The following is an 18,919-nucleotide window of genomic DNA, read 5'->3' as shown; positions in this document are numbered from 1 at the left end:
TAAGGCGCGTTCGTAGACTCCCATTCTGTGTCGGCTTTGTGGCGCAGTGGGTAGAGCACCATGTACATTGCGTTCCGCCCGCAGGGTCGAGGGATCGAAACCAGGTGCCGGATAGTATTTTTTTATATAGTGTAGGGGGAGGGGTGCGGACTACGACTACGGACGTCAACGCGGGTGACATCGTGAGTTACTGAAATGCTCTGCATTTAAAAGTAGCGATAACGGGATTTGCACCCGGCTTAGGATGTTAGCTTCCTAGGAGCGGAACTATTACACTACGATACTTTTTTTTTCTCTTTATTGCAAATCTCGGACAGCAACACAGGCACCAGGTACAATGAAAAAGAAAAAAATTAGCCCCATCTTCCCGAAGGGAACGCTGAGGAGATGCGGAGCATCTCGGGGTTCCGTTGTGTTTCCGTTGTGTTCGTAGAACTTCATCGGAAGAACGGAGTGAAGTGGAGTCAACTGCAGCAAGCGCTCAACTGAATCATAGCGCGCTGCCCGATTTACATTCAAGGTTGAAGGACAGAAGACGAGAGGAGGAGAGATGCGCAAGCGCCGAGCATTCGCGCCGACGAAGCTCAGGGTCCGCGGCTCGCTTCAAGCGTTTGCGCTCAGCGTCGCGTGCCCTGCGCTGCGCAGCTTTGTCTTCAGTGGACGTAGCGTTGCTGTTAGTTTGTGGGGTGGTGCTGACGCTTGCTTGCGCCAACCCACCGACTGACGGGACTGTTGCTTCCATCACACTTCATCGGAAGAACGGAGTGAAGTGGAGTCAACCGCAGCAAGCGCTGAACTGAACGCGCGCAGCGCGCTACCCGATTTACATCCAAGGTTGAAGGAGAGGAGACGAGAGGAGGAGAGATGCGCAAGCGCCGAGCATGCGCCGCGAAGCAGAAGCGAGAACGCGAGAGAAGCGAAAGCGAAGCGCACGCAGCTGGTACTAGAGAAGAAGTGGCGGGAGTATCGCGCAGCTGTGGGAGAGAGGGAAGGAGGAGAGTTGCACATGCGCAGTGTGATTGCGGACGCCGACGCAGGACATTCCCAGACTATAAGATGCTCCGCATCTAAGAACCAAAGTAATGCCACCGTGATCCCCCCAGGTCCGGTGTTTCAAATTCCCTAAGCGTAGTTAGGGGTTCAGTTTTTGACAACCACTCTGGTGGAGAGTTCTTCGCTCTCTGAACTTTAACAAACTGGCACACTGTCCCTAAAATACTGCCTCGTTAGAGAGGGTAAGCCAAAGTGAGGAAGAGATAGTGGCTCTTCTCGGTCTACGCGCGCAAAAAAGGGAGCAGTTAGACTATAACAGCGACGCTTTGAAAACTGCTAAGTCTCAGCGGTAAAAACAAAGAACTACGCTCGACTGCACAAACTGCACGCGCTATGCGCTATTCGTTGCAGGACTCATTCGAAGCACGTGACTTATCGGCGGGAGTTTTAAACACTCTCCGACACCCGCCCGTTTTGCAGCCGGTGGTGGACAGGCGGGCCCCAGGACAGCCCCAGCTGGAGCGCCGTGTACTCGGTGAACCTGCTGGTGTTGGCATACTCCGTGGGCCTCTGCCACGTGCCGCCGCTGCTGACGGCAGAGCTGTGCGTGGGCCGGCGCTTCATGCGCTACCTGGCCGCCCCGGTCATGTGGGCGGCCCGCTGGACGCTCGTCTTCCTCGTGCTTCACTTTGACGACCAGCTGCTCGCGCTGTCGCCCGTCATCGCCGGCGTAGCGCTGGCGGTGCTCGCCGCTGTCGTGGTCTTTCTGATCCCCGAAACGGACACGCGCGCGATGAGCGATCAGACTGCCTGAGGCTTCGGGCTGCGCGCAAAGCCACGTGATCGCACTTTCATCGCTATATACGCACCTGAACTAATTCATTAGAGATTGAACAGTTTCACGCATTGACACATGCTAATAGAATGGGGATTTTCATCGGACTACTTATATTAAAACGTCATGTACGTGATAACTCTTCTCGACTTGCGGGTTAGTTTGTTACTGCACTACTACTGCATTCTGATTACTATTTTGGAATGAAACATAACCTCACAAAGGATGCCTAGTCAGGTATTGTGGGCTCCCCATCTCTCTCTCTCTCTCTCTCTCTCTCTCTCTCTCTCTCTCTCTCTCTCTCTCTCTCTCTCTCTCTCTCTCACTTTCTGCACGAAACTCTCGGAGGTCAAGTAACTTTCTACACGGTAAAACTTCACATTTCGAAACAATTTTTTTCAGCAATCGTGACAATGGAAGCATTTAAGAGTGCATGAAACCAGTACCCGTGACATGGCAACAATTATGATCCACCAAAATACACGACCTCACTAACATTTAATTTACGGAAGGTTTTATGGTGTAGTGTGTATACACCTTTCAGGCGGGCGGGCAACAAATCGGGCGCATGATTGAGAGCCGGAAATGGAGCTCCACATGTCTTTCCCTTTAACGTGGTACCCTCTATTGCAGATACGTGCTTCGACCACCGTGTTCGGAGTTTAGCCGCAGAGCGAATTTAAATCTAGCGATCGATGAGGTGGCTCCGGAGGCGACGGAAAGATTTTGCGAATGGTCTTCCAGTCCGTATACCGCAGCGTCGCGTCGAACTTTTTCGATGTTCTTTTATTTAATCTTCGTTGCCGTCCCAGCAGGTAAAAAATAAATGTGAGTACCGTGGGTGGTTTCCAATGGGATTTCGTCCCATTGTCGCCGCCGAGAACTCATCTGCAGCAAAGCAACAGACAGAATGCAACGGCACGATCTCACGACCGGGGATGTTCGCTTTGCCGTCGTTTTGCTTGATTGCGGGACCATCCAACCGCATTCCGAAATTTAGCAGCGCCGGAAGCGTCTCACTCTGATTTAGGGTGGTCGTTTGGATTGCTTCAAACTAATGGACGATGTGTTTTCACTGGAAGAGGATAGCAGTGTCGGCAGTTTCTTCTTGTGATTCTTCTAGTTTCTTTCAGTCATTGCAACAGTCATCTAGTTTCTTCTAGCCCTTGCAATTTCTCCTAGTCATATCTCGGAAACTGGACGCACAAAATGTTTGCATACCGATGCACAAAAATATTGCAAGCAGTGCCGGATAAGGAAACTTTGGGGCCCGGGGCTACTGCGTCGTTGGGGCCCTAATGATGATGATGATGATGACCATGACGTGATGCTCTCTGATCAGGGATAAATTATACATAATTTTACGCTTTTCGGAAAAAATAAAAAAGTTAGTATGGTTTGATTGCCGGTTCATCACAGATTCACAATTAATCGAAGCGCCCTGTCGGCCTGCACACGCCATGGTGCACAAGAGTATTTTCGTAAAAGAAGCATATTTTATTAAGCCTGTAAGGTTTTAGTTTTATTGTAAAGTTCTCGACTTGCACATATGGGAGGGGGGCTCAAAGTCCGCGCAGGCAGCTGTTACTCACAGACATCTGCCAAACAGTTAGCCGCCACGGCTTACGGGCAAAAATCCTGTAGGTTACCCGCGCAGACGAGAAAGCACGCGGCGGTTTGAACACGCGCCGCTCAGACGTGTCGCGCAATGCAACCTTCCTATCGCAGCACGATCAGCACAAAGAAGATAAGCAGAAAAATGTAGCTTTTTGGGCTGGGAAGCGGTCCGCTTTATGTGTGGGTGGTCTTGCTAGTCGGCAAGCCGTTACACATTAACGGGTCCCCTTTGGGTTGGAGAGCGACAGGTTAGCACGAGAGATGGCATCAGACAACAGTTTAATAAGGATAGAATGTCTCTGCTCACCCCCGCGTTGCTGCTCCCGTCGGTGCCGCGCAACAGTTCCAGCAGTCAGTAGTTCGTTGTCGATCGGTCTGGTCGTTGTTCGGTCTAACTGGCAGTAAAAACACGCTGAAGCTTCTCGTCTAGATACGGGGTCTACGACGGAAGGGAGTTTTGGTGGACTTTCTCGTTTTTGAGTCCTCAACACGTCTGCCGCCTCCACTGCTTTCCCGCGCTCCTTCGGGGGTTCCTCTCCTCCTGCCACCGCGCACAAGCTGGACCAGTTCTGCGGGCCGGCCTTTGGGCCGTGCCGTCCACCGGCTCATTCCAAAGCGAAAAGCACCCACGGGGACAAACAGCTTACCGTGCCTGAGTAGCGGCGGAGGTCCGTTTTCAAGACGACATCGAAGGGGCCGCACGCAGAATGCGTTTTTAAGTGGACACACCTTTCGTCATCCCGAAAGGAAACAGACGTTGTTGTTGCTTCGTTTGGCATCCACGCCTGAGCACTTCACACCACCTAGGCCTGCTGGTTCCCCAGCTCGAAGGGTGCCGCTAGGGTCGGGCTGGCCCGGCGGCCATTGCATCCACACGGAGTGGCGCCTAGAGAATTACGCTACGAATGGAGTCCCACAGACATGTAGCTTCCGCAACGCTTGTTGCTCAGGCAGCCTGCAGAGGCTACAGCACAAAGGCGCGGGCTGAAGCCGAACGACCCCGCGAGTGGCCTATACAACCTTTCAACATTTAAATGACCATATATACGCTGACCGTTCAGCGAGAAATATCGAGTTGATATCAATCACGCTTTTACGATTCAACTAATCCACTAGCTTTTTTGAACGGGTCGTCATCGCAATGAACTTTGATCCTTGTAAAGCGCTATACATTGAAATTTCTGGCAAGAACTGTATCAGCTCGTGGGCAGTGCTTAAGTTGTCATAATTACATATGACGTCCCTCAGGCTTAAACAATCTACAGTATATTTCGGAAATTATTTTATTATTCGCATGCCTGACCCTTTCTTATACCGAAACGTGCGTGCGCCGAAACGTCCGCCTACTTAGGTGTCCGTGTACCGAAAAAGACTATCGAAACGACATGTGCCGAAAAAGACCGCAGCCGAGCTCGGGCCTTTTTTATGTGGCTTATTAGGCCCGGTCAAGCTGTGTACCCACGACTTTTGGTCCAAGACGTATTCTCATAAACCTCGGGAAAACAAGGAGGAGGAGTAGGAATAACTAAATTAAATTGAAATGGACTCGAAGGTTGTCAACCATAACGTGAGGGGCCCCCCACCCCTCCCCACTAGTCACGAGTTAGTCAGCATTGGTGCGAAGGTGAGTTTGAAGTTCCTACCTTCAACTTTCAATGCGGGCATACAGCACACTCAAGATATTTTTTTAAATGCGAATGCATTTCTTAGTCGGGGGTTGTCGTGCGTTGGCCGGCGTGCGCCTAGCAACAGCTGTGGCGCGCCTAGCAACCGGAGCACCTGGTAGCTCGGGCGGGAGTAGCGGAGGGCAAGGGGGAGAGGAGGAGCGCGCTCGGCGTGTCAGGGCGCTCGCATCGCGGAGCTCGGGCGGAGTAGCGGAGAGTGAGTGGAGAGGAGGAGCGCGCTCGGGCGTGTGAGGGCGCTCGCATCGCGGAGCTCGGCGGAGAGAGCTCGCGCGCGGGGCGGGCGTGTTGCGCGATGCCGGCTCCGACACGTGCCCCACTACCATTCACGGGAGTTGCATTGATCTGGTCTTTACGCGAAACTGTGCCGCGCGTATGCTTCTCAAAGACCCTTTGACCGTGCACTTCAGCGACCACAAGGCGGTGATTGTGGCCGTCAGGTACAACGATAACACAAACAGGTGCTGATGAATGAATAAATGGTTACGTTCACACTCTCGTCTCTCTTCATTAAGTACGCCATTAATAATAATTACTCGCAGCGCACTCATCGGTGCACCCAATGCATTCGCATTTCCGCACTATCCCCTTCGGGGAGGTGGGGGGATTTTTTTAAGTGCGAATGCACTTTATAAGCGACCCTGAATTCCGGTGACCGCCGTCCGTCCACATAGCAACAGCTGCGGGTGCGCGCGCTCCTCGTCTTCCTTGGCAACGGGGGGAGATGGGCGCGCGCTGCCTGGCCGCTGACATGGCACATACCCACGTGGGGGATTGGCCAGGAATCGGGCGTGAGAAGGGCTAATGCACCCGCTTAAAGGAGTACTGGCAAGAAATTTCAAAGCTGAGATGCGCTCTAGCAATCAAGTACAACGACAACACAAATAGGTGTATGTGCATGGCACATACCCACGTGGGGGATTGGCCAGGAATCGGGCGTGAGAAGGGCTAATGCACCCGCTTAAAGGAGTACTGACACGAAATTTCAAAGCTGAGATCCGCTCTAGCAATCAAGTACAACGACAACACAAATAGGTGTCTGTGAATAAATGTTCTTTCTTTCTTTGTAGTTGTGTGTGTGTGTGTGTGTGTGTGTGTGTGTGTGTGTGTGTGTGTGTGTGTGTTCTCTCTTTCGCGAACAATACCGAACCGCGCAAATTAAACTCCTGCATTCGCACTTTCACATTCTTCCCCTCGGGGAAATGCGGGGAAATTTTTGTCTTTTTCTTATGATCGAGCGGGGCCCCTGACAGCTGGGGGCCCGAGGCTGCAGCCCCCATAGACCCCACCTTAATCCGGCACTGATTGCAAGCATAATTCAGCTACGATAATTCAGTGCTCCCTCCCTCCCTCCCTCCCTCCCTCCCTCCCTCCCTCCCTCCCTCTTTCTCTCTTTCTCTCTTTCTCTTTCTTTCTCTCTTTCTCCTTTTTTACGCCTTGTATCAGCAATCGGGCGGTGGTGTGGATATTGCTCACGCAGCTTCAACGCTGACGATTCCGGGTCGTCTTGAGCAAGTACAGGCGTCGTTTGCCTCATTTGTTTATGGGGGAGGGTTTTTTACATTGCATTCATTTGAATAATTACTGTTCTGGGCATTATTGTTTAGAATGTGGGTTGACTCGTTTCTTTTCATGTCATTTATTTCCTTTATTTCACTCTCAGGGCCGTTCAGGCGTTACCAAGGAGTGGCGTAGAAAACAAAGAAAAGTACATAGGAAACAATGGAGGGGTCAATAAAAATGATTGGCGAGTGCAGACCTAAACTGTTCAAGTTCAACTGTAAAAACGATGGCGACAGGGGAGCTGTTTCAGTCCACACTGGTTTTCGGACCCAATGAGACAAAATTAGGGTTGGGGTTGCTACTTGGCACTCCTACTGTAAGCGGTAGTCAAGACCAGGGGAAACGTATGCAGGGGGGAGGGGGCGGGCTGGAATGAGATTGTTTTAGAATATTGTTGCTGTAAAAAAAAATTGTGAGAGGGTCACAAGCCTGAAATGCGGCATCGAATAGTCAGAAATTGAAGAGTTAGATTTTTTTTTTTTTCATCAGTGATGCGCTAACCGTTCCAGCGTAACTGGACAAAATGAAACGTACAGAGCGATTGCATACAGCTTCGATGATTTACATTAATGAGGCAGTTTCTGGAACCCACCCGGAGCAGGCGTACCCTAATTTAGACCGAAACCGTTCTCTGTAAAGGAGCAGTTTTGGTGAGATGGGTGCAAGTAAAAAGGTCAGTTAAAGCAGCACGTGTCGTAAGTCGCCGTGTGTAAAGTGGTTTTTCCTTTGACAAAATTGAAATATATGCTCTGTATTACATTTCCACGATTGGCCCTCCATCTGGGCAAGAAAGTGGCGAACCTGGCTTTTTTAATTATGCTGCTTCCAGGTTTTTGTCCAGCTCACAGTTACCGGGTAATACTGACGCTCTTACATTTGTTGGGAAAACTTGATTGAAGCTCAGGGACAAATTAAGCAGCCGATCTAGAGACTAATAAGATACCTGGCTTCCCGTGACCTTGAAAGCCTTGTCAAGATAAATGATTTCACTCAATACGCCTCAATAAGCATCTGCTAAAACTGTGTCTTCAGTAGGAAATGTCTGCTCTTATGTTTCCCAAGCTTCTATCCTGGGTACAAACACGAGCCGTAAGATTTCTCGCCCACTATTGCGTAAATTACGAAGCCATATCGTCAACCTCTGCCACCGGCGAACGCCCTTCTGATCTCAATAACTGCCACTTGGAGATGAGCCATCGTAGCCACTAGTGCAAAATAGTGATGAAAATTTCTGCTCATCTGACAAACTTATCACGTGGTGATTTCTGCAGTGAAAAAGCCATTATATTACAAAAACTTAGGAATCCTTAACAACAAATTGCTCTCGGCAAATATGCGAATGTTGCGCTACCATAAACGCCCCATCGGCACGCTTGGCTGCATACATTCCCACTTTGTTTACTTGCCCTAATCTACATATGCTTCTATACAATACACCACTACGTTTTAGATTTTCGTGTTTTTTCCAGGACCCCATAAGAAAAGATCTCTGGAATGGAATACAATGTAGCATGGTGATTCTTTATTTCGACTATTCTCCAAATTGAAGGGTATCATTATTCAAGGTTACTCTGAACTCTGTAACATTCAATTGTGTAGAGAATTAGTCCTGTTGTGTCATTCCTACATAAAATTCATGACTGTTATCAAAAAACTAAGATGCGAATAAAGCATATATAAAGGCTAGTCTGGGGTGCATACAAAGCGTGCATGAGCCTTTACACTTTACGAGCGGATGTAAGACGTTAGCTGTCTTCATGTGTTCACCTTGACGTAAAGTTTATGCTCATATGCACCGTTGCTAAAAAGGAGAATTTTTCCACTAACCCTAACAGGTGTTTATAATTTATCTTGGGGCAATCATCGACGTAGACGCGGGGTCGCAGATTGGGGGTTGTACGAGTTCATTGTTTCACCCCCCGAAAGTATGGCCGGTGGGCATATAATATTGTTTTGGAATCAGCAGTGTTAAAAAATTCCCCGCATTTCCCCGAGGGGAAGAATGTGAAAGTGCGAATGCACGAGTTGAATTTGCGCGGTTCGGTAATGTTCGCGAAAGAGAGATCACACACACACACACACACAACTACAAAGAAAGAAAGATGCATTTATTCACAGACACCTATTTGTGTTGTCGTTGTACTTGATTGCTAGAGCGGATCTCAGCTTTGAAATTTTGTGTCAGTACTCCTTTAAGCGGGTGCATTAGCCCTTCTCACGCCCGATTCCTGGCCAATCCCCCACGTGGGTATGTGCCATGTCAGCGGCCAGGCAGCGCGCGCCCATCTCCCCCCGTTGCCAAGGAAGACGAGGAGATTCCTAGCCAATCCCCCACGTGGGTATGTGTCATGTCAGCGGCCAGGCAGCGCGCGCCCATCTCCCCCCGTTGCCAAGGAAGACGAGGAGCGCGCGCACCCGCAGCTGTTGCTATGCGGACGGCGGCGGACGATTCAGGCTCGCTTAAGAAGTGCATTCGCACTTAAAAACAAAATGAACAAGACAGCAAGGCCAGAACGTGTTTCGTTTTCTTTTGTCGTTCATCTTGATTGTTTAGGAGGTTTAACGCGCCGACGCAACTCAGGCGATGAGGCATGCCGTAGTGGGTGGCCTAGGATTAATTTTGACCACCTGGGGATCTTTAACGTGCGCCGAAATCTCGAACACACGGGCATTCTCGCTTTTCGCCTCCATCAGAAAAGCGGCCGCCGCTGCCCGGAATCGAACCCGCGTCCTCGGGCTCAGAGGTACAACGCCATAGCCACTGAGCCACCGTGGCGGGTTCAACCAATCAATCAATCGCTTTATTGCATTTTTTTACAGGAAAAAAAAAACAACTGAGGATGGCAAGAAAAACGTCATTAACGACTTAGCTTAGCTTAGCTTAGCTTGCTAATTCCAAATAAATATTATTTTTGGGGTAACTTTGTGTGCTAAGCAGCAAATTACTTGAAAGTGGCGTAGCCAGAAATATTTTTCGGTTGGCGTTATACGCTTTCGGTAAAAAATAAAAAAGAGAGAGGTCCTGCGCCCAAACAAAATTTTAGTCGTGTTTTGGCTTCAATAAACCGACACCGTTATTTTCTTTGCTTTTACCTTATAGCCCATACATTTACTGGGTGAATAGCATAGGCGAAACAAAGGGCGAAAGGGACTGGGAAAGAAGGATGCGGTGCTCAGAAAATTTCCAGGTTGTTTTGACACCGAAACACTCCAATCCTGGCTACGCCCCTTCACGCTGGTCTCAGTCATTGCTAAACCGATACACCTACCCATACGACTGCTACAGAGCAATATTTTGCCAATAGCCCGAATTTAAATTGTGCATTTATTATTGTCCTTGATTTGTATCTTTATATCTTAGCTTCTACTCCCCACAGGGCAAATTGAATCTCGAAAAATAAAATGAAGTCACGACATTTAACTGAGAGCTTAATGTGTGCCTTACGTTTTGCGTTATATTTAGCTGAGAGTGCGGGAATTAGTGCATATACCATGCTGTTGCCGGCGCTACTATAGCTCCTGGGGGCATTTACGAAATCTAACGGCAACAACAACAAAAGGTTCCAATAGATAGGCTTTCCGTTCCAATTGGTAGCGAAAAAAAAAAAAAAAAACACGCGTGTGTACGAGATTTCAGCGCACGTTAAAGATCCCCAGGTGGTTAAATTTAATCCGGAGCCCTCCACTACGGCGCGCCTCATTGCGTGCGTTGCGTCGGCGCGTTAAAGCCTACGATCCTGTTCCGCTTGGTACGCTTGTGGATAGGTCAACGTGGTTCTCTAAACGTTGTAGTAGGGCGCCTAGATTCAGGCGCGTCTCCGGCGTACAGCAGCACTGGCATCGAGGCACTCGACATGGAGCACTGGAACGCGGTAAATTTAAATCGACTTGAGCAAAACTCTTGCGTGTTATGCAGGGAGGAACACGACGAGAGAGGAGCAGCGCGAGAGGTGAGCGGTAAAGAGAAGGGAGGCATTCGTTTGGCAGGGGCGCCAGTCGACTATCGTCTTTCATCGACATTTGCAACGGAAGGAGCAGGTACGCGGCCGTTTTTTTTTTTTTTTTTTGCGAAATATTTTTTTCAGTATGTTTAAATGACGTAGTACGCAAGCTGGATGACATATATTCGTTTTCACTAAATGTTTGTTGTAATTTCCACCAGTGCAAGCCATGCATACGGGAGGCCAAAATTTATGCTGGGCATGGTTGTTACACAGCCGGAAAAGCAGTAGTCAGTGGTCCGCTGCTAACGATTTCTCCTAGCACGGCAATCAATACTCCAAGGCTTCCACACCGTCCTTGCGATGCAAGCATGGGCTGCGACGTGACGAGCGCTCTTAGTGGAGCCTTACTATGGGAATGAAACGGGGGTAAGACACAGCGGACACCTCGGATGAATATTTACTGCGTGTTTTGTATCATTTTACGGGCTAATATCACGTGACTTGGGCCGACCCGGAAGGAGGCGGAGAAGCGAGCGTCATTAACCGCTACGCTTCTCTTTGCTGCGTCTCCTCAACGGGCGAGCGACCCGTGCACGCCACGCTGCGAAGAAAGATGCAGTATAAAACTACAGCCGAAGGCATGAAACGGGCAAAGATGAATCAATCAGAGCGTGTCAAGCTTAATCTTTTCGTTTGTCCTCTTTGTACTCAGAGTTCTTGCAAACAGCGCAGGCAGAACTTATATAAAAAGTGGCGTCGGCAGCACAGCGCCGAGAAATGTCTTTCATGAGAAGAAGAATGTTGGACAAAAGCCAACCCCGTCCCTTGGAATTTCTCCTTCCGTCTGCGTACAACACTGCCTTGCCGATGCGGTTTTTTGAAAAGCGAGGCACACTCGGCAGAAGAGGAACAATGACACTACTGAGCCCGGACAGAAGATGAAAAGGAAGAGGAAGAGGTTCAGAATGCGAGCACTGTGCGGAAACAAGCGGGCTTGTTTTTTGGCTATTCTGCTGACTTGCTGGGTGTGAACTTGTCATAAATGAGCTTTCCTTTTCTCTACACTATGTGCGTGGGCAGGGGAACGATAGAAATTGTTCGCCAACTCGGCTTTTTGCACTGTGCATTGAGCGATATTCCACTCGAGCTCGCTTACAGTGAAAGTTTGAAAGGACCGAGGACAGAAATAAGAATCAGCTACGAAGGGTGAATTTACAAATGTTTGTGTTCATATACATATGTTGAAATAGAGGAGCCGCACTTTTTGGGAGATTAATCAAACCTCCCTCGACTCCCCTCATATTTGTGTGAATTGGGCGTAAAAAGGAAATTACACTCGGGGGACCCCCCTCCGTGCGCTTTGCAAGGGTGAAGTCTGATTAAAATCGTGCCCCTTACTTTTCTGTTGTGGGATATAGGGGTGTGAATCACGTAGTTTTTGTCGAGAACATCCGCCTTGGAAAATTTAACAGGCGATCTGGATGAATCAGAGCTTAGTTTTCTTTTTTGGTCATTCTCTTTATTATCAACTTTGTAAAATTGCGCTCACTTCTTAGTTATGTTGTTTTCTTTGGTGCGTGCCTTACTAGCTACGTTTTTTTTTGTTATCCTTCATCATGTACAGCGCAAGAAAGACGGAACACCATACCATATTTTACGCTGTGCAAGATGAACGTGTTCCGGCTAGCCCACATTTCCGCATTGGTTCTGTCTATCGTCTGCTTTCCAGTGAGCACCAACCTTACGCAATACCATTCTGATCGGCCTCTCTGTGTTACATCTTTTTGAGAATCACACTCACTCACTCACTCACTCACTCACTCACTCACTCACTCACTCACTCACTCACTCACTCACTCACTCACTCACTCACTCACTCACTCACTCACTCACTCAAATCAATCAATCAATCAATCAATCAATCAATCAATCAATCAATCAATCAATCAATCAATCAATCAATCAATCAATCAATCAATCAATCAATCCATTCCTTTTGATAGGATCCAGACACTTGAGGTCGCGAAACAAATCTGGCAAAGTGTCATTGCCCCAACACCACCTACAGTCCTAAATTCTCACTTACGTCAGACCCCAAAAACTCCGCCATATTTTGCCCATGGATGTTTGTGCGAACTAGAAATGTAACACTGACAACAGAGACGCGCCCACCGAAAGTGACACGTTCGTTGAAAGTAGCGTGGGCGGATGAAAGGGGGGAAGTACGAGGCCGTCTGCAGGAAAAGCACGTTATCCCATCCCACCCTGGCATTCCCCCCTGTCGGTTTCGTTCAATATTCATATGCCCCCAGGACGCGAATTAGGGAGCTCCATATATAGTGCTTGTCGCGCCGAACGTCGGCAATTCGGACGAATGCTTCTCCAGGGAAGTGAAGTGAAGTGAAAGAGACTTTAATGATCGCCGGCAACAGGCGTAATGTCTCCACTACGCCCGGACGTAGCCACTCGTCGATCCTGGTGGCATTCTGCTGAGCCACACTTTCGTTACTCACTGCGGGGGTGGACACCCTTGTCCCCGAAGGGAGGGCGTCGGCCCGTAGCTTTCTCTCCGGTGCTGCCGTTCGAGAGCCTTTAGGACCTGCTGGACGGCTGAGAGTTGAATGTCCTTGTCGTAACTGCGTATGAAGAAATATTGGGTTTAGGTGCTCCCATCTATACCAGCCATAGCCACCGGTCACGTCCGGTAATCGGTTGGAAAGCCTCACTAGACAGGCATGCGCCTTGTTTAGTATACAGCACAGGCGTGATTAAAACATGACTGCCTCACTCTGGCATGCCTGTAATATTATTGCGTAGCATTCTTTTCCGAGCACCCCCACAGCCAGGACCGTACAACGACTTGCATTTCCACAAAAATGCAGATTTCGCGGAAGTAACTACCTTCAATCGTTTATTAGCGTAAATGGAGATAACTTGTCAAAATTAACGAAGCTTAGGCAGCCCTCACGACATCGCAAAGGTTTAGGTCCGCAATTGCCGCCGATTCCCATTTTCTTCGCTGCCGCAACGACCTATACTCCATCGTCATTGCTATAAGTGTCAGCTTTTTTATTTTTCTGCAAGTGATAATCAATGGACATCACCTTGGAGGGGCGTACGCTATGACGTGTCTTTGCCGCTCCGAGGAAGTGTTACCACGATTACGGCGAATGCTGGAGTTTTTTTTTAAAATGCCAATCTTGGCCAATCTCCTTAAGTGGGTATGCTGGCTGACAAACTTGCACAGGGGACACTGGGTGTCGGAAAACGGCGACCCGTGTAAAGCCCTGCATTTCCATAATAAAGCAGATTTCATGGCGGTTCCATTTGTAATCGTAATAATAGCGTAGATGGAGACGATTGGTCGAACAAAATTTTTGAAAACTAAAAAAAAAAAGAAAAATAAGAAGCATACAAAGAAATAGCGAGAATGGCAAACTGCGTGACGCCCCGCGTTTCCCCAAAAATGCAGATTTGGAGGAAGTAAAACCTGCAATCGTTATAATAGCGTAAACGAAGACAATTGGTAAAACAGAATTTAGAAAAACCGCAAAAATTGGCTGTAAAGAATTCACACTTTAGACAAGCGGCATAACAATGCTACGCAATTTTTTTTATTAATGCGAAGCCTAAAGTGAAGTTTTCTGTGTTTCACATTGCCTCAAGGCACTGCAGGAAAGCGAACTTTCTCTGACAATGATGATGATCGTGGGTGAAGTGACAGATGTTTGAAACGCGAAGCTTTCTCTGGCCGAAAGCGAATGCCTTTATATTCCAAAGTCCAAATGGTTACGCCCAAAACGCACTGCAGGAAAACCAACGTGCACAATGGGTTTCCAGAAAGGCACATCAAGCGCAACAAGATAAAAAAAAAAAAACGGTTCCGTGGTCTGAATCGAGCCTGGGTCCCTCACGTTATAAGGCCAACGTCCATTCGATTGCGCCATTCCGACATTGTCGAAGCAGTTTCTGTTTTGTGCATTAAAGGAGCCATGAAGACGAAATACAAATTTGTTTTATTCGAAAGATTTCGTGTTTTATAGTGTCCCCAGCGCTTGTCTGGATGCAAACGGTGTTTTATTCCCTCAGAAATTATTCTATTTACGTTAAAATTTTGATTTCCCCGCTAAAACGTGTGTTTTTGAGGTCTGCAATGACATCACAGGAATCGACCACTCTGCATCCGAGTAGAAAGCCTTGTTTACAGTTAGTGAACCTAGATGGCGCCACCATACCGTGGTAAGCCGTTTTCTGCCTCTGGTTTGTTTTTGACCGTATTTGAACCTGGCTCGTTTTTGTTCAGGGAGAAAATAATCGTTTCGTGAAACAGAGTGCTCGCTCGACAATATGGTCACGTAAGACACTGTTGCTTGCGTCAATCGGCCAGTGTCGTCTAAAACTACCCCAAAGCCCCGCAGTCCCGTGCAACTAAACCAAGCATAGTTCGCGCAGTACCAATAGGAGTACGCATCGGTACGTCTATGTTTACGTGTGCTTTTGAAACTTCCAATGTCGGTCCTACCATTCTTACTGCTTTAAAAAGAATGTTGCCTAAAATTAAGCGCAAATAGCTCGTTCGGCAAGCTTATAAGCTCTGCCTAATTTGCGTTTGCTTTTGCCGGACTCTGCCAATCGCAGAGCTGGCTGGTATGACATCATAGGTTCTGTTGCTGGAAATGAGCAAGTGGGTCGCATGGCCTTTCCCCTTTTTTTCCTAATTATACAGCTTATTTGAGCGAAGTTTACGGTAAAAGTGGTGTCAATATGATTCTAACGAGGCAATATTTTGAATGAACCAAACTTGCATTTTGTCTTCATGGCTCCCTTTAAGTTCGGCTCGGGTTGCATAGAAGTTGCGCACGTGTTAAAGGTATCCGATTACGGCATGGCACAGTCCGTGTATGGCGCTGTGCCGTGCGGTTCGCCAAATGCGAACAAATAGATAAGCTTTATAGCCGCGACATAAAATCTCTCATGTCATGGAAATCATATTTTTTGCATCCTGGCAACGACATAAATTCGTTGCAGATGTAGTGGCTCCTCGCCAGTTTAGACTAGACTCTAGTGATGGTGCCACCCTTGTCTAATGTTCACCGAGCTAGCTGCGCCAGCACGCCTACGAAACCGTGTGCACACATAACCAACCAAGGCTTGCTATAACTAGGTGTAGAATCCCGTTTCACGAAAAACCGGTAGGTCACGTACACATGCAGCATTCGGTATAGTTATGGTCGTAGCCCCAGTCAACATGATTGATTGAGCCAGAGGATGTATATATATATATATATATATATATATATATATATATATATATATATATAGATTGCGAGAAGGGCTGTCATAGGTTGCCATAACAAATAGTACAAAATGGGTATAGCTTCTAACAAAACTGTTTATTGGTCGGCATCCGACCGAAACGTCGACCAATAAACAGTTTTGTTAGAAGCTACACCCATTTTTTTACTATATATGTATATATATATATATATATATATATATATATATATGTTTAAGATCCTAAATTGACTGAAAGCGAAACCAAAACAGTCTCTCAAAGCTGGAGTAGAGACTGGTGGTACAATGTGTCGGTGTTTCATGCAACTGTAGGTGCGAGACTGCGCTCATACTAATAAACAAAAATGGGGTTTTTCGTTCCGGAGATTTTCTATCGACGCCGCCGAAGTACATGCTTTTCATGTGTTTTAAAATGCTGTGATACCTTTGATTTTCGCTTTCCGAGCTCATGAAAGGCTACGGTATCATTCGCCACCGCTATGTTTGCCTTGACTGTTGTGTTTTCTTCATGATTTCACTCATTAATTCGATGTGCAACAGGTTGCACGTCAGGACAATATTGAACTCTTGTGACTACATTTGGCAGAACCCATTATTTTATTTTGCTCTTCCTTTCTATTGAACTTAGGGGTCTATAGGGGCGAAGCCACTTAGGGGCTGAGGCTGTAGGCGTCTCCTGTCATCGTTCATCGTTTCAATCGTCGTCTCATGTAGTCACCGTAATAAAACACCGGAAAACCCGTTGACGCCTCGCGCTAGCACCTAACGCGTACTAAAAAAAAAAAAACACCGGTGCACTCGTTTACGCCTCGCGCTGATGCGCTTCGTAACGTGTACTAAAAACCATCGGTACACGCGTTTTCGCCTCACGCTAGAGAGCTTCGTGCTTCAAACAGAATAGACTTTCACTGCAAAGCTGTATACCTCTACCTCCCAACAGTTTTACCTCCGTTGGCAAAAACGCCAAGGCGCCAAGAATACACGTATACACTGCATGCTTCACCCCTCCCCAGGTTTCACGTTAGTGGAGATAATCCGTGATTATTTATTGCAAATAAATAATAAACAATCTCTTGAGATGAGGCCAGTGCTTCTTCCCTCAAAATTATTTAGAGGATTGCGGTAAATAGGGAGAAGCAGCACCGATCACACGTTGTGTTTCTTTTGTGGGAGGCTTCCTTTCCCCTGAGAAATTTCAAAATCTAAGACAAGGCCTTAAGGGCTCACCAAAATAAAGTTCTTCAGGCCTGTCCGGTTGTATTTCCCAGAAACGAACAGCTTAACTGGACACTTACTGGTGAAGGGCATAATTCGCTCGTCAACGCAGATGTTTGGTGAGCACGGCAGAGTGAGGCAAGCGTTTCTAATAATCTCAAGAAGAGGGCGGAATTTCCATAACCGATCGGCTTCTTTATCTGCATCGGGAACAGCGAGGCATGCACACACATATGCACACGCACATGCAACACAACACACACAACACAACAAACACGACACAATACAAACGCACACAACAACACAACACAACACAACACAACAGAACACAACACAACACGTACAACAAACACACGACACACACGAAAGACATGCACAAAACACACACACAAACCAACGCACACACACAACGCGCAACACACACAACACAGACACACACACACATAGACACACACACATAGACACACACACACAACACATGCACACACACTATGACATCATGTTCCATGGTTATTTGACAACTTAGTCCCAGTGTGCAATATATTGCACATCGGATTACTTTTCAACAAGACGTCATAGCAAATAAAGAATGACATCTGTATAATAATCTCTCTACTCTAATAAATTCAACTATTTAGAAAAATGAACTGGTCTTTACTACGTCATGTCTCGGGTCTCAGGAGGATATATATATATATATATATATATATATATATATATATATATATATATATATATATATATATATATATATATATATATATATATATATATATATATATATATATATAGAAAGAGAGAGAGAAGGAGAGAGGGAAGCGTTTATTCGCTGGAGCTGCTGTACGTCCAGATGGTCGCTGGTCACCAGGTTCTCCCACAGCTCAGGGGTGGGTGGAGGGGATAGGAGGGGTCGAAGTTTGGGTTTGTGCCCACACTGTGTTATAATGTGAGGTAGAGTTCCGGGTTCTGAACAAAACTGGCATTCAGCAGAGTATTGAGTTAAGCCGTCGTCACTGCAGTCCTTTTCTAAAGAGGGATACCTTCCTTCTCTCTCTCTCTCTCTCTCTCTCTCTCTCTCTCTCTCTCTCTCTCTCTCTCTCTCTCTCTCTCGCTCTCTCTGTCTCGGTCTCTCCCTCTTTCTCTCTCTCTGTCGCGCTCTCATCTGAAAAGACGTAGGTGGAGCCGGAAGCTTTATGTGGTGGCCCCAGGTGCGGAGTCAAAATTACAAACCAGCTCCATTATGGTGCCAGGATCAGAGAAGGAAATTTTTAGAAGAATTGACGTCGTTGTTGTTCGTGAACCGAATGCCCTGTTAGCAAGCAATTGGTCAAAATGCTGAGTGCACACCAAATGCACTTTATATAAAAATATTTAAACAGAAATACCCTTTTCTAGGGAAAAGATTATGAAAAGCTGTCACTTTTTCTATTGTTTTGGAATCGTAGTACTTGTAAAAACACATCTCCTGAACATCTTCCGCATACACACACACTTATAACGTCGCAATAAACATGTCCCTATAACTACGTACACCTAGAAAAAAAAAAACACCGAAGCAACTTGCAAAAAGCAAATTTCGTAATGCTATACACTTAAAGCGCCTGCCTTGGCAACGCGCTAGTGTCTGCGGTCAATCGTCGCACGCTTTAACTGATCGTCACCCTAAATCTGTTTATAAAAAAACTTACGTGAAGTTTAGGAAAAAAAATATCCTCCTTAGCCAGGAAGAGCACCGAACGTTTTTTCATTTATACTTTTGGTGTCCATTAGGAGAA

General features: G+C 47.2%; 1 protein-coding gene across 2 annotated transcripts in view; it reads left to right on the top strand.

Moving 5' to 3' along the window:
• The window catches only part of LOC144152472 (solute carrier family 2, facilitated glucose transporter member 8-like), a 285,436-nt gene extending 283,510 nt beyond the window's left edge, over positions 1-1,926 (top strand). For both annotated transcript variants that reach the window (XM_077683742.1, XM_077683743.1), the window contains exon 6: positions 1,474-1,926. In XM_077683742.1, coding sequence (XP_077539868.1) covers positions 1,474-1,807 — 334 coding nt within the window. In that variant the 3' untranslated portion in view covers positions 1,808-1,926. The remainder of the gene's footprint in view (positions 1-1,473) is intronic.
• The last annotated feature ends 16,993 nt before the right edge of the window (positions 1,927-18,919 follow it).

The sequence above is a fragment of the Haemaphysalis longicornis genome, unplaced genomic scaffold (assembly GCF_048455015.1).
Source record: "Haemaphysalis longicornis isolate Haplotype H1 unplaced genomic scaffold, Haemaphysalis longicornis Haplotype H1 scaffold_9, whole genome shotgun sequence".
NCBI classification, from domain to species: domain Eukaryota; kingdom Metazoa; phylum Arthropoda; class Arachnida; order Ixodida; family Ixodidae; genus Haemaphysalis; species Haemaphysalis longicornis.
This window is presented reverse-complemented; position numbering and strand designations above follow the sequence as displayed.